The sequence below is a fragment of the Micromesistius poutassou genome (genome assembly GCF_964030765.1).
Source record: "Micromesistius poutassou genome assembly, chromosome: 15".
In the NCBI taxonomy this organism is placed as follows: domain Eukaryota; kingdom Metazoa; phylum Chordata; class Actinopteri; order Gadiformes; family Gadidae; genus Micromesistius; species Micromesistius poutassou.
This window is the reverse complement of record NC_140285.1, coordinates 4,316,713-4,331,171: the sequence shown is the minus strand read 5'-3', so window position 1 is coordinate 4,331,171 and position 14,459 is coordinate 4,316,713. Positions and strand designations below refer to the sequence as shown.

Here is a 14,459-nt window from a genome sequence, read left to right as displayed (position 1 = left end):
CCACCAGGTGTCAGTGAAACACCAAATATGAATTGCCCTTAATCGAAATTGTCTCAACAGGCCTGAGGGGCCATTTTGTTTGATGGCCCAAGTAACTAACCCTAACCCAAGTAATAAAAGATTAAGCCATGTTTATCAAGTTACACACTACATTTAATGCATGTGGACACAGGAGGGCGCTCCTGCCTTTGAAGACTTGAACCTATTGCTGTTAATGAGGTGTGGAGGCTTCTGTGAACAGTAGTCCAACAACTAATGTAATGTAATTACATTAATTAATAAATGAATGTACAAGTGGCAATCTTATCTGTATAGCCTTACCCATTTCTAGCCATTCAGTTATTTAAAAAAGAGACACACATTAAGGCCTTCATCTATAAACAAAATCTAGGTGTTAAAAAAACGGCATTTACCTTTACTCCTTAAATGTTAGGGTAGCCTACATAACAATTCATGGATTTATTGAACAGCCACACAATGACAGCTTCAAAACCCCATTTAATAACAGATTAGTTATTATTATTATAATAATAATTATTATATTAGTTATTATTATTGATGTATATGCATGTCTGATTATATGCATCAGACCGTTGCTGCCACGTGTGTTGGTCTCATGAATGGATGTTGATGTATTTCATTTCTCCTATGATTTATTTAGACCACACGATATATATAAAAGCTAACATCAGTGCCTCATTGGACTACATATTTGTAGTGTTTACACCAATACTGAATAGCTTCTACTTCTACACATAGAGTGGTCAACATCACACCAGATACAGTTATAAGGGTTTGAGCTAAGTCAGACCCTTCTTTACTGAAGAGTTAAGGGCTGATTATGGTCCCACGTTCACGCAACGCAATGACCACGCAGACGCTTCAACGCAGTTGTGAACCTGTTTTGGTTCTGCGTCGGGTTTTAGTTAGCGGACCAATCACAGCCCTTGCTGCTGCGTAGACGGAAGGTTACAATTTTTGGGAGGTGGACGTCAGGCCCTTGCGGTGGACGCAAGGAGGGTCCGCAAGGATGTAACGGGTCCGTAACCCCCTTGCGTTGCATGAAGTGGGACCATAATCAGTAAATCAGACCATGTGGGCGAGTTTTCGCACACACCTGTGGAGTGAATGTCTGTCGTGTGTCTGAATAAACCACGTGTTAATAAACCACCCCGGAAACCACGGAACCAGAGGATAAAGATGACAATTCATAAGTGCACATACTTCTATCATCATACTAACATGGCTCTGTTGTTTCACGGGAGGGCAACTATCAATAAGAAAGATGGTCTAAGAAGGCTATTTTCGGACGGGCTAAAGCCCATCTGTTTTCTTTCTGTTCGCACCCCTGGGTGTGTTGTGTCACATTAGCTGGAATGGCTGGGGGGAAGAGCCAGCCTATCATGCACAGTTTTCCTAATGCAATCAACCCAAGAGATATCCATTGTACTGTGTTTAAATGACAGTGTCCGTCTAATTTGTTTGTCTTTCATGCTGTTGGTGTTGTTTTGGGCTGAGGGTGCCAGTGTGAAGGGATGGCGTAGTCCGTGGAGGCAGACAGTGACATTGTTGGAAGTGTTTTATATCGTGTTGATTTCATGTTAAAAAGCAGAAGCCACAGAGCTTTTATGATTTTCACTGCTGTGGATGGGTTCATTTGGAGCCATAAAGTGGGGCAATTTATGACTGACTGCCACTTTGGGGGATTCGCTCGTCTATAAAGGTTAAAGTTAGTGTTGGTCTAAGAGTGTCAACCTGGCTGATCCTAAGTCACTCTCACACCTCGTCAATGAAATGATAACACATAAAATACAGAAAGTAGGCTATTTTAAATGAGCCCACCGAGGCTACATCCATACAGACAGAACCCAAGATCAAACTAAATGGAAATAAAACAAAAAAATACCAAACTCAATGTTTTGTATGAGCTTGGAATTAAGAAATGTAATCAATCAAGTCCCAGGAGCGGTCCTCTCCTCAAGCATCAAACCCTTGCTCAATCACCAAGCGCCCAAAACACAACAACCTTTCTGTCACAGCCACAGCTGTTGTGCTGTGTGTTCTCCCCCTGTGTCTGCCGCACGCCCTGTCTGTCTCTGTGCTGTGCCTGCCACACCTCAACTATTCACACCTGGCCTGCATCAGCTCATGAACTCCACTTGAAATACGCCTGGTTTCCCTGCAGTCGTCGCCAGACTTCGAACTTCAGTGGTAGATAGTCGTAGCTGGCGCCAGTATTTTCTAACACTGACTAGTCGCTATTCTCCTGTTGAGATCCCGTACCTAACCTTTGTTTCTGTTTGCCTTTAGTTCTGTGGATCAACACCTCCAGCCTGCCTGCTTCACTCCGTCCAGCCTGAAAGCTTCCCACTCTCCTACCTGCCCCCTGCCTCACCCCTGAGCTGCTCCAAATAAACCCTTTCATACTCCAACTCCAGTCCTGTCTCTTGGGTCCAGCAGCTATTGAACACTAACACTTTCTTTAACATATAAACAACATGTGATCACTCTCTAAACCAACTCCCCCAAAAAATCCTGATAATACGTTAACGTTAAGTATGAACAATTTAACATATAAATATATGTAACAAAACCCCATAGCAGTGGGTCGGTCATTGTGTCATACTCAGGCATGAAGTCATAAAGTTGATAAGCCACTTCCATCCCTTAAGCAACCCCAAAGGACATCGCCAGTTATGGTCGCAATGCTGCAATCCCATTAATAAACACTGACCTCATTTATTAATAGACTGTACCTTTGGATTTCTACTAATTCAGTACTTTAACAGTATCCACAGTTTATTTGAAATAAATATTAAAGAAATTATGAAATATTAGATTTATATTTAATATTAAATTTCATAGACATTATATATCTGGATATGGATTATTTGTGTGAGAATGATGATTGACAATGATTCTGCGACACTTACAGTGCACAGTATTGTTTGTTGACACTATAGTTGCATTATAGCTAATAATAGACAGGAATACAGTTGTTGTCTTTTTTTCTCATACTTAAACACAAATCCACCAAAGTCAACATCCTCCGTCGGCATCCATAGAGACGCCTCTGTCAGACCCACATGCTGTGATTGTTAGCAACCCCAAAATGCATCCACGCATCTATGTGAAATGAATATGAAAATGTAACTGAGCCTATTGAGAGCATGCCCATATTGAGGATGTGTGTGCTCTGCAGAATCACCCCTATATAAGAATGGAGAGACTGGGGGGACGCAAGGAAGATCAAGACGTTCCACCTAGGGGTAAGTCCATCGCTCTGGGTTGCAGCTGCTGTCAGCAAGTGTTGGGGACTAGCTGGAGCTTTGTGGATACTTTAAGGCTCATATTGCATGTGTAGTTTGTTACAATGTAAAACCCTGCATGGATACAGATGAGGATGAGGATAACAATGGTAATCATGAGTATGTTAATTCATTATTATTTACAGTAAGGTTATTACTGTATGTTTGCTGTATGCTTACTTTACACTTAATTTACTCTGTATTACATCTCTATATTAACAAGTTTAAATCTCAGTGATGAATGCAATAAGATGATAGCAATAATTAGAGAATACTGCATTATTATAATATTTTGCTACTTGGTATTTCTGCATTGTTATAAGAAAGGCATTTTTATTTATATAGCACCCTTCCATCACAAAGGCCATTCATAGTGCTTTACATAGGTATGGATACATGTTTTAAGTATTATGGTATCAACTCAAACCTGTGTTAAATTATGGTATTTAACAAAAACATTTATGACTAACATTTATAATACAACATAAACATAACTATGCTAAATTATTATTCTACCTTAGGAAGAACACTTGGACAGTTCCTCTGTGACTGGGAAAGAAAACGTGAGTGTTTAAGTCGATTTATTTGATAATGAATACAATTCTGATGATAAATTCACCCCAGAGGTTGGATTTCAATTATACATAATAATAATATGTTTATTTTATATAGCGCCTTTCTCACACTCAAGGTCACTTTAGAGTGTTATGAGCACACACAGAACAAGCCAGCACAACACGAAGTTCAACATCCCTGTTATTGAACGTGAAAGAGTTACTCTCCATCTCCTTACAGTAAGCAGCCACCATGAGCACGGACGCGGAAATGGCCATTTATGGGAAGGCCGCCATTTACCTTCGTAAGCCAGAGAGGGAGAGGATCGAGGCCCAGAGCAAGTCCTTTGACGCCAAGTCCGCTGGTTACGTGGCTGACGCAAAGGAAATGTACCTCAAGTGTACCATCGTCAAGAAGGATGGCGCCAAGATCACTGTGAAACTGCTGGACACCCAGGAGGTACGTCGCAGTTCAAATCAACGATCTCTGTTAGTTGTGAACGTTTCAAGATTTAAAATTACAAAATATACTTTCCATATTTCAGGAGAGGACAGTCAAGGAGGACGATGTCACACAGATGAATCCTCCCAAGTATGACAAGATTGAGGACATGGCCATGATGACCTATCTCAATGAAGCCTCTGTGTTGTATAACCTCAAAGAGCGTTATGCAGCATGGATGATCTACGTAAGATAGCCTGCCTGCTCAGTAAAATGCACCATATTCATAATAAGTACACAATAGTAAGTACACGAGTAGTGACAGAAGGGTTCAGGTGTTCATAGCTATGTTATTCCCTTCAGACCTACTCTGGGCTGTTCTGTGCCACTGTAAACCCCTACAAGTGGCTCCCAGTGTACGACTCAGAAGTCGTAGCTGCCTACAGAGGAAAGAAGCGTATGGAGGCTCCACCCCACATCTTCTCTGTCTCTGACAATGCCTACCAGTTCATGGCTACCGGTATGTCTAACTTCACAATGATAATACAAATCAACACACTGTCCTACTGTGTCTAACCTGTAATATTTTTCTACTACAGATAGAGAGAATCAGTCTGTCTTGATCACGTAAGTTCTGCTTTGGTTCAACCCGATGTATTTAAAAGATACAGTTGAGTACTTTCTATTAAATATATGTTTCTATACCCAGTGGAGAATCCGGTGCTGGAAAGACTGTGAATACCAAGCGTGTCATCCAGTACTTTGCCACCATCTCAGTTGGTGGTGGTAGTGGTGGAGAGAAGAAGAAGGAAAACAAAATGGGGGTACGGAATCACTGGTTTACTGGACAATAGTTCACTCTGGACTTGTTGCACTACTCCTCTCATTCTCTCTCACCATGTGAAACTACAGGGATCTCTAGAGGACCAGATCATTGCTGCCAACCCCCTGCTGGAGGCCTACGGTAATGCCAAGACCGTGAGGAATGACAACTCCTCTCGCTTTGTAAGTATGGAGCACTTCAGCCTGTACATCTTCAGGCACTTGATCGATCATTAGGAAGGAGTATAACCAAAGTTTATCCAAACAGGGTAAATTCATCAGGATCCATTTCAATACTAGTGGCAAACTGGCTAGTGCTGATATTGAGACATGTAAGTATCCATTTAAGACGGTGAATTCATTTCAACACCTGGATAAATCGTTTTTCATTAATGATGTATTCTTATAGATCTGCTGGAGAAGTCTAGAGTGACATTCCAGCTGCCAGATGAGAGAGGCTACCACATCTTCTACCAGATGATGACCAACCACAAGCCTGAGCTCATTGGTAAGCTGGATGATCATGAGCCTTGTAACACAATGTTATAGACAAGAGAGCCTATAGCAGTGAATGAGCCTCTTATTGGTATTTCATCTCAGGAACTGTCCATTGTAAAGCAAGGTGTATTACCTGAAGACAAAATCAACTACGTACTTCATGCAAAATCTAACCATGGAGTCCTGTTTTGATCTCCAGAAATGACGCTCATCACCACCAACCCCTACGACTTCCCCATGTGCAGTCAGGGTCAGATCACTGTGGCCAGCATCGATGACAAAGAGGAGCTGGTTGCTACTGATGTGAGCTTGACTTCCACTACATTTACTTCTCTCTCCAAACATGCTTTAGTAGTTGCACTGCAATAACACGTCTTCATGACTAAAATGAAATACGTCCTTTGAATACAGACTGCTATTGACATTCTGGGCTTCAGTAATGAAGAGAAGATGGCCATCTACAAGTTCACTGGTGCAGTGCTTCACCACGGTAACATGAAGTTCAAGCAGAAGCAGCGTGAGGAGCAGGCTGAGCCAGACGGCAATGAGGGCGAGTACCTTTCCTCTTAAATACTGCTCTTATTTGGATTGATTTAGATTAAAAGATTGTACATAGTTGTCAAATGTTGTATGAGATGTGACTGTAGCGTGTAAACTGTGACGTAAATATAGTCAATGTTGCTTTCACAGAGGCTGACAAAATCGCCTACCTGCTGGGCCTGAACTCAGCTGATTTGTTGAAAGCTCTCTGCTACCCCAGAGTGAAGGTCGGCAACGAGTATGTCACCAAGGGTCAGACTGTACCTCAGGTAACCAAGATCAAGTCTGATTCCATTAGATCACCTTTAGCAGAAAATCCAAGCTTGCAAAACAATATTCAATGTTATGATGCCCTGCAATTTCTGCTTTTCTAAAAGGTCAACAACTCAGTGAGTGCCCTGGCCAAGTCTATCTATGAGAAGATGTTCTTGTGGATGGTCATCCGCATCAACGAGATGCTGGACACCAAGCAAGCAAGACAGTACTTCATTGGAGTGCTGGATATCGCTGGTTTTGAGATCTTTAATGTGAGCTGATTATCAACTCATTTTTATTTCAAACATTTCTTGATTTTAACTTCTCATTTATCTGAGATTAAACTTCTTTCAAACTAATAGTTCAACAGCATGGAGCAGCTGTGCATCAACTTCACCAATGAGAAACTGCAACAGTTCTTCAATCACCACATGTTTGTCCTGGAGCAAGAGGAGTACAAGAAGGAGGGTATCATCTGGGAGTTCATTGACTTCGGCATGGACTTGGCTGCCTGCATTGAACTTATTGAGAAGGTACACAATGATATTCTGAGATGATACCACCATACATGGTGTTTTCCAAACAGACCTCACCATAACACTTGGTGTGTTTTCTTCTACTCAGCCAATGGGCATCTTCTCCATCCTCGAAGAGGAGTGCATGTTCCCCAAGGCGTCAGATGTGACCTTCAAGGCCAAGCTGTATGACCAGCATCTTGGTAAAACCAAAGCATTTGAGAAACCCAAGCCTGCCAAAGGCAAGGCTGAGGCCCACTTCTCCCTGGTGCACTACGCTGGAACAGTGGACTACAACATCAACGGCTGGCTGGACAAGAACAAGGACCCCCTGAATGACTCTGTGGTTCAACTCTACCAGAAGTCTGGAAACAAACTGATGCCTGTCCTGTATCCCCCCGTAGTGGAAGGTACAATATCAATTGGAATATGGACTATGATGTTAATTTCAAGTATAATGTACATTAACTTTTGTCACTTTAAAACTAATATTAAAATCCTTATGTTTGATAACAGAGGTTGGCGGTGCAAAGAAGGGCGCCAAGAAGAAGGGTGGATCCATGCAAACCGTGTCTTCACAGTTCAGGGTATTATTTTTAGTTATTTAGTATTTAGTATTTTTAGGGTATTGCCTCGACCAGATCTAATGCCATTTCATGAATATATCCATCATTGTCTTCATGTTTTTGCACACAACTTCTTGTATCTACAGGAGAATCTGGGCAAGCTGATGACCAACTTGAGGAGCACCCATCCTCACTTTGTGCGTTGCCTGATTCCAAATGAGTCAAAGACTCCAGGTACAATTACACTAGTAGCAGTGTGTAAAGGTTTGGTGAAAAAGCCTATGAGTCATGAATTATTTAACGATATTATTAATTATGTGCAAATACCTATTAACAGGTCTCATGGAGAACTTCCTGGTTATCCACCAGCTGAGGTGTAACGGTGTACTGGAGGGTATCAGAATCTGCAGAAAGGGCTTCCCCAGCAGAATCCTCTATGCTGACTTCAAGCAGAGGTAACCATAAATGAACCATCATACACTTCTATGGGCTTTGAAAATCCACATTGTGAGAATATAATAACAAATATCACCATGACCCCTCTCATCCAAGGTACAAAGTACTGAATGCCAGCGTAATCCCTGAGGGACAGTTTATTGACAACAAGAAGGCTTCTGAGAAGCTGCTTGGCTCAATTGACGTGAATCATGATGAGTACAAATTTGGCCACACCAAGGTAAACACCAACCACTCTTCTGAACTAGATAAATTGAGGAGATTCCAGGCAAACCTGAATGCATGACCATTTGCCATCTTCTTCCAAGGTGTTCTTCAAGGCTGGTCTGCTCGGTCAACTTGAGGAGATGCGAGATGACAAGCTAGCAATCCTTGTCACAATGACTCAGGCTCTTGCCCGTGGATATGTCATGAGGAAGGAGTTTGTTAAGATGATGGAAAGGAGGCAAGTTGAAGATTCTACTAGTGATAGTCTTAACACAATGTGTATATATAGTATTACTCATTTTGCCTAACTTTCTTCAATAGGGAAGCCATCTACACAATTCAGTACAACATCCGCTCATTCATGAATGTCAAACACTGGCCGTGGATGAAGGTGTACTACAAGATCAAGCCTCTTCTGAAGAGTGCTGAGACTGAGAAGGAGCTTTCTCAGATGAAGGAGAACTATGAAAAGATGAAGACAGACCTGGCCACTGCCCTGGCAAAGAAGAAGGAACTGGAGGAGAAGATGGTCTCTCTTCTGCAAGAGAAAAATGATCTGCAGCTGCAAGTGGCATCTGTACGTAATGTTGCTACGTTCACCACAAAGTGATTGGTAGAATCCATGGAAATGTTCACAAATCAATTTGAATTTGTTTTGTATTGTGAAACAGGAAGGAGATAACCTGTCAGATGCTGAGGAAAGATGTGAGGGACTTATCAAGAACAAGATCCAGATGGAGGCTAAGCTAAAGGAGACCTGTGAGAGACTGGAGGACGAGGAGGAGATCAATGCTGAGCTGACTGCCAAGAAGAGGAAGCTGGAGGATGAATGCTCTGAGCTCAAGAAGGACATTGATGACCTGGAGCTTACCTTGGCCAAAGTGGAAAAGGAGAAACACGCCACTGAGAACAAGGTTTGTAATGATACAATCCATCTGAGGATGACGATTTTGAACCATTGTATGCCAACACCTTCTGTTCTGCATATTAGGTGAAGAACCTGACTGAGGAGATGGCCTCTCAGGATGAGAGCATTGCCAAGCTGTCAAAGGAGAAGAAAGCCCTCCAAGAGGCACACCAGCAGACCCTTGATGACCTGCAGGCAGAGGAAGACAAAGTCAACACTCTGACCAAGGCCAAGTCCAAGCTGGAACAGCAAGTGGATGATGTACGTTCATTTGATTATATCATATTCATATTAATGTATAGAGGTATATGCATTGTATAATAGAGTTGTATAATAACAAACAAATGTTGAAATATGAAGCTTGAAGGTTCTCTGGAGCAAGAGAAGAAGCTTCGTATGGACCTTGAGAGAGCCAAGCGAAAGCTTGAGGGTGATCTGAAGCTGGCTCAGGAATCCCTCATGGATCTTGAGAATGATAAGCAGCAGTCTGATGAAAAGATCAAGAAGTAAATATACATTTGCAATTATTCATAATATACAGAATACTAACAATGCAATTTGGGAGATGTTTTTCATTTTCATTATTCATCAAAAAACTACCTTGAATTTCACAGGAAGGACTTTGAAAACAGCCAACTTCTGAGCAAGATTGAGGATGAGCAGATCATGGGCCTCCAGCTTCAGAAGAAGATCAAGGAGCTTCAGGTGAGCCTGCCTCGTCGAGTTCATTCCCAATTTGAAAAAGTGTTGTTCTGTAATAATTTACTCAAATCCATCCCTCATTCTTAGGCCCGCATTGAGGAGCTGGAGGAAGAGATTGAGGCTGAGCGTGCTGCTCGTGCCAAGGTTGAGAAGCAGAGATCTGACCTCTCCAGGGAACTTGAGGAGATCAGTGAGAGGCTCGAGGAGGCTGGGGGAGCCACTTCTGCTCAGATTGAGATGAACAAGAAGCGTGAGGCTGAGTTCCAGAAGCTGCGTCGTGACCTGGAGGAGTCCACCCTGCAGCATGAAGCCACTGCCGCTGCTCTGCGCAAGAAGCAGGCCGACAGCGTCGCAGAGCTGGGAGAGCAGATCGACAACCTCCAGCGCGTCAAACAGAAGCTGGAGAAGGAGAAGAGCGAATTCAAGATGGAGATTGACGACCTCACCAGCAACATGGAAGCTGTTGCCAAGTCAAAGGTAAGAAATGACTTAATGCATGTATTGTAAAACAGAATAAGAGTCATCTTTGCTAAACATACTCACCTAACTAAATGCCAATGACCAGGGTAACCTTGAGAAGCTGTGCCGTACTCTGGAGGACCAGCTCAGTGAGCTCAAGTGTAAGAATGACGAGAACGTCCGCCAGATGAATGATGCCAGCGTTCAGAGGGCGAGGCTGCTCACTGAGAATGGTGAGTTCATTCACCTTCTACTCTTATGGCTGAATCTGTTGACAGATACAGATGGCTTTCTTGATCCCAGATTAATTGATTTAGTTGCACTACATATTCAACATACTTATATGTACTAAAAACCCATTCCAATCTTCTCCTAAACAGGTGAGTTTGGTCGTCAGCTTGAGGAGAAAGAAGCCCTTGTGTCCCAGCTGACCAGAGGCAAGCAGGCCTTCACGCAGCAGTTGGAGGAGCTGAAGAGACATGTTGAGGAGGAGGTTAAGGTAAGCCATAAAAATTCATTAAAATGGAAATAATAATTGAAAAATGTATTCATTTGCTTTTGTGAAGATATGTGTCCCTAATTGCAGATTTTAAATTTCTCTCTTGAAGGCCAAGAATGCTCTTGCTCATAGTTTGCAATCCGCCCGCCACGACTGTGACCTCCTGAGGGAGCAGTTTGAGGAGGAGCAGGAGGCCAAGGCTGAGCTGCAGCGTGGGATGTCCAAGGCCAACGGTGAGGTGGCTACGTGGAGGAGCAAGTATGAAACTGATGCTATCCAGCGCACTGAGGAGCTTGAGGAGGCCAAGTGAGTCAAATTGACTGGTTTATTGTTGGTTTCATCTCACAAACTACAATTCAGTTCCTCAACTATTATTGTCAATATTATTATGAAAGGAAAAAGCTGGCCCAGCGCCTTCAGGATGCTGAGGAGCAGATTGAGGCTACCAACTCCAAGTGTGCCTCTCTGGAGAAGACCAAGCAGAGGCTCCTGGGTGAGGTGGAGGACCTCATGATTGATGTGGAGAGGGCTAACGGACTGGCTGCCAACCTTGACAAGAAGCAGAGGAACTTTGACAAGGTAATACTGTTCTCTCTTTGGGGTTTTACAATATCAACAAAGCATCATGTTAAGAGAGTCAGATCTATGATATTATGTTATTCAGGTTCTGGCAGAGTGGAAGCAGAAGTATGAGGAGGGCCAGGCAGAGCTTGAGGGATCCCTGAAAGAGACTCGTTCTCTCAGCACTGAGCTTTTCAAGATGAAGAACTCCTATGAGGAATCTCTGGATCATCTGGAGACACTGAAGCGCGAGAACAAGAACCTGCAGCGTAAGTTCTCCAATGAACACGACATATCCTTTACACATTTCAGCAACATGCTGGACATACAGAAATATAACTTTGCATATCTTGAAAGTACACATATTTTACCTTCTACAGAGGAGATCTCTGACTTGACCGAACAACTTGGGGAGACTGGTAAGAGCATCCATGAGCTGGAGAAGGCCAAGAAGCAGACGGAGATCGAGAAGGCTGAGATCCAAACAGCCCTTGAGGAAGCTGAGGTGAAGCCTCAATATATATTCCCCCTATAATGTTTCAAAATGCCCAACACTTCATTTAACAGTCAATACTATATTTATAGGCAACTCTGGAGCATGAAGAGTCTAAGATGCTGCGTATCCAACTGGAGCTCAACCAGGTCAAGGGTGAGGTTGACAGAAAGTTAGCTGAGAAGGATGAGGAGATGGAGCAGATCAAGAGGAACAGCCAGAGGCTACTTGACTCCATGCAGACTACTCTGGACGCTGAGGTCAGGAGCAGGAATGATGCCCTGAGAATCAAGAAGAAGATGGAGGGAGACCTGAACGAGATGGAGATCCAGCTGAGCCATGCCAACCGCCAGGCTGCTGAGGCCCAGAAGCAGCTGAGGAACGTGCAGGGACAACTCAAGGTAAAGGACTCCAGTCAACTGTTTAGACCAATGTCTATATTCCACCAATCAAAACATTTGTAAAGTATGTGATGTTAATCACGGTGTCCTCCGGCTGATCATTTCAGGATGCCCAAATTCACCTTGACGATGCCATCAGACTCGGGGATGACCTGAAGGAGCAAGCTGCGATGGTAGAGCGTAGGAACGGCCTCATGACGGCTGAGATTGAGGAGCTGAGAGCAGCTCTGGAACAGACCGAGAGATGCCGCAAAGTGGCTGAGCAGGAGCTGGTGGATGTTAGCGAGCGTGTTGGACTGCTCCACTCCCAGGTTAATTCCTAAAAAACTGCTCAATTTATCTCAAAAACATTCTCTATGCATGAATGGCCAAAGATCAGCTCGATTTAATGAAATCTATTTGACTTTAGAACACAAGCCTTATCAACACAAAGAAGAAGCTTGAGTCTGACCTGATCCAAGTCCAGGGTGAGGTGGACGACACCATTCAGGAAGCGAGGAATGCTGAGGAGAAGGCCAAGAAGGCCATCACTGATGTAGGTCAATCAAATATCCAAGGCCGTCTGTTTGACAGATCATTGGTTACTTAAAGATGTTCCTGATTAACAATGTGATTACAATCTCAGGCTGCAATGATGGCTGAGGAGCTGAAGAAAGAGCAGGATACTAGCTCTCACCTGGAGAGGATGAAGAAGAACCTGGAGGTCACAGTGAAGGACCTGCAGCATCGCCTGGATGAGGCTGAGAACCTGGCCCTGAAGGGTGGCAAGAAGCAGATCCAGAAACTGGAGGCCCGGGTAAGAAAATGTCCCACAGATCTACGTGTACTTCCAGACCATCAGGAAGTGAGTCTAATTGAATGCGATTGATTTCAAAAAGGTGCGTGAGCTGGAGTCCGAGGTTGAGGCTGAACAGAGACGTGGAAGCGAGGCCATCAAGGGTGTCCGCAAATATGAGAGGAGAGTGAAGGAACTCTCATACCAGGTATACGATACATATCACTTGGAGCTTTTATTTTGAATAATTACTTTTGAAAAGAAACCACCTCTCCACTTTTTTAAAGTTCCTTTCCTTGACCACCAATTTAGAATGACGAGGACAAGAAGAACATCTGCAGGCTCCAGGATCTGGTTGACAAGCTGCAGCTGAAGGTGAAGGCCTACAAGAGGCAGTCTGAGGATGCGGTAAGCCAAGCCTAACCTATGCTTCATGAATACAGTTGTGACCTCACTTTCAGTGGATCCCATTGAAACCTAACACAATGTGAACGACCCAACAGGAGGAGCAGGCCAACTCCTACCTGTCCAAGAGCAGGAAGGTTCAGCATGAGCTGGAGGAGGCTGAGGAGCGGGCTGACATCGCTGAGACTCAGGTCAACAAGTTGAGGGCTAAGAGCCGTGATGTTGGCAAGGTAACCAAATCACCATTACTGGTACCGTGGTATATGACCAAAACATTCACTCTTGAACATCTGTTCATCTAACTTACTGTTTTTCCTTTTCACAGTCAAAGGATGCTGAATAAGATTGCTTCTTCAGAAATCCCGGCGTCATACAATATGACGACGGTATTGGCAACGTAGAATAAAAAGCTTATTAATTATCCTTTTGTGTTCTTTGTTTTTTATTACTCAATGTCTCCATTATTCAGCATAACAAATGAAATGCTATACAGAATGTGAGAGCAGTAGAAGATAACATGACAGGAAACAGGGATGATTACATGAACATTGCTGGAGTCACGGTACACTTGAATACACTGCGTATAGTACACATGATTCTGAGCAGTATAATACAGGACCTGCACAATGCATCATTAGCTGAGCTTGTGGAGCTCCAGACATGAGAAGGAATAATATGGCTCAGCTGACCAATGGGAAGCTACTTTAAGGGATGGGAAGCAAATAGATGAGTCATCACGCAATAGAATATAAGATAGGACTATATTAACCCTAAAGACCTTATCTAGGTATCAATGTTATATAGGCTACATAATATATAAAACACACCGTATGCAATATAATACAATAGATGGGACACAGACACATCAGTGACTTGCATACTAAAACATACTCGTTCATCATTCACTTGTCTGAGCCTCCAACACATGAAATACCAGTAACAATCTGAGTTACTGGTGTGTTCAGTACGAACCCAAGAGGACCTAACTATAACATATAACTGTGCCAACAATGATAACAACGAGGCCTATAAATGTTTGAGGCCATGACATTAAAGAGCCTATGGGAACGTTAAGGTTAAAGGGCACTTGAGAC

General features: G+C 43.1%; 1 protein-coding gene across 1 annotated transcript; it reads left to right on the top strand.

The window, feature by feature from the left end:
• Positions 1-3,249: 3,249 nt before the first annotated feature.
• Positions 3,250-13,788, top strand: LOC311359183 (myosin heavy chain, fast skeletal muscle-like). Its single transcript, XM_084479165.1, has 41 exons — positions 3,250-3,269; positions 3,830-3,871; positions 4,104-4,322; positions 4,408-4,551; positions 4,668-4,824; positions 4,904-4,931; positions 5,014-5,128; positions 5,217-5,309; positions 5,395-5,458; positions 5,536-5,634; positions 5,824-5,927; positions 6,036-6,174; positions 6,315-6,433; positions 6,542-6,691; positions 6,782-6,952; positions 7,044-7,344; positions 7,451-7,521; positions 7,647-7,734; positions 7,838-7,955; positions 8,053-8,176; positions 8,265-8,401; positions 8,485-8,740; positions 8,835-9,077; positions 9,155-9,331; positions 9,431-9,576; positions 9,685-9,775; positions 9,860-10,249; positions 10,338-10,464; positions 10,612-10,730; positions 10,840-11,036; positions 11,126-11,309; positions 11,395-11,560; positions 11,672-11,796; positions 11,877-12,185; positions 12,293-12,496; positions 12,595-12,720; positions 12,811-12,981; positions 13,064-13,168; positions 13,273-13,368; positions 13,464-13,595; positions 13,691-13,788. The coding sequence occupies exons 3-41, from the start codon at positions 4,116-4,118 to the stop codon at positions 13,706-13,708; spliced, it is 5,811 nt and encodes a 1,936-aa protein (XP_084335291.1). The 5' UTR covers positions 3,250-3,269; positions 3,830-3,871; positions 4,104-4,115; the 3' UTR covers positions 13,709-13,788.
• Positions 13,789-14,459: the final 671 nt, after the last annotated feature.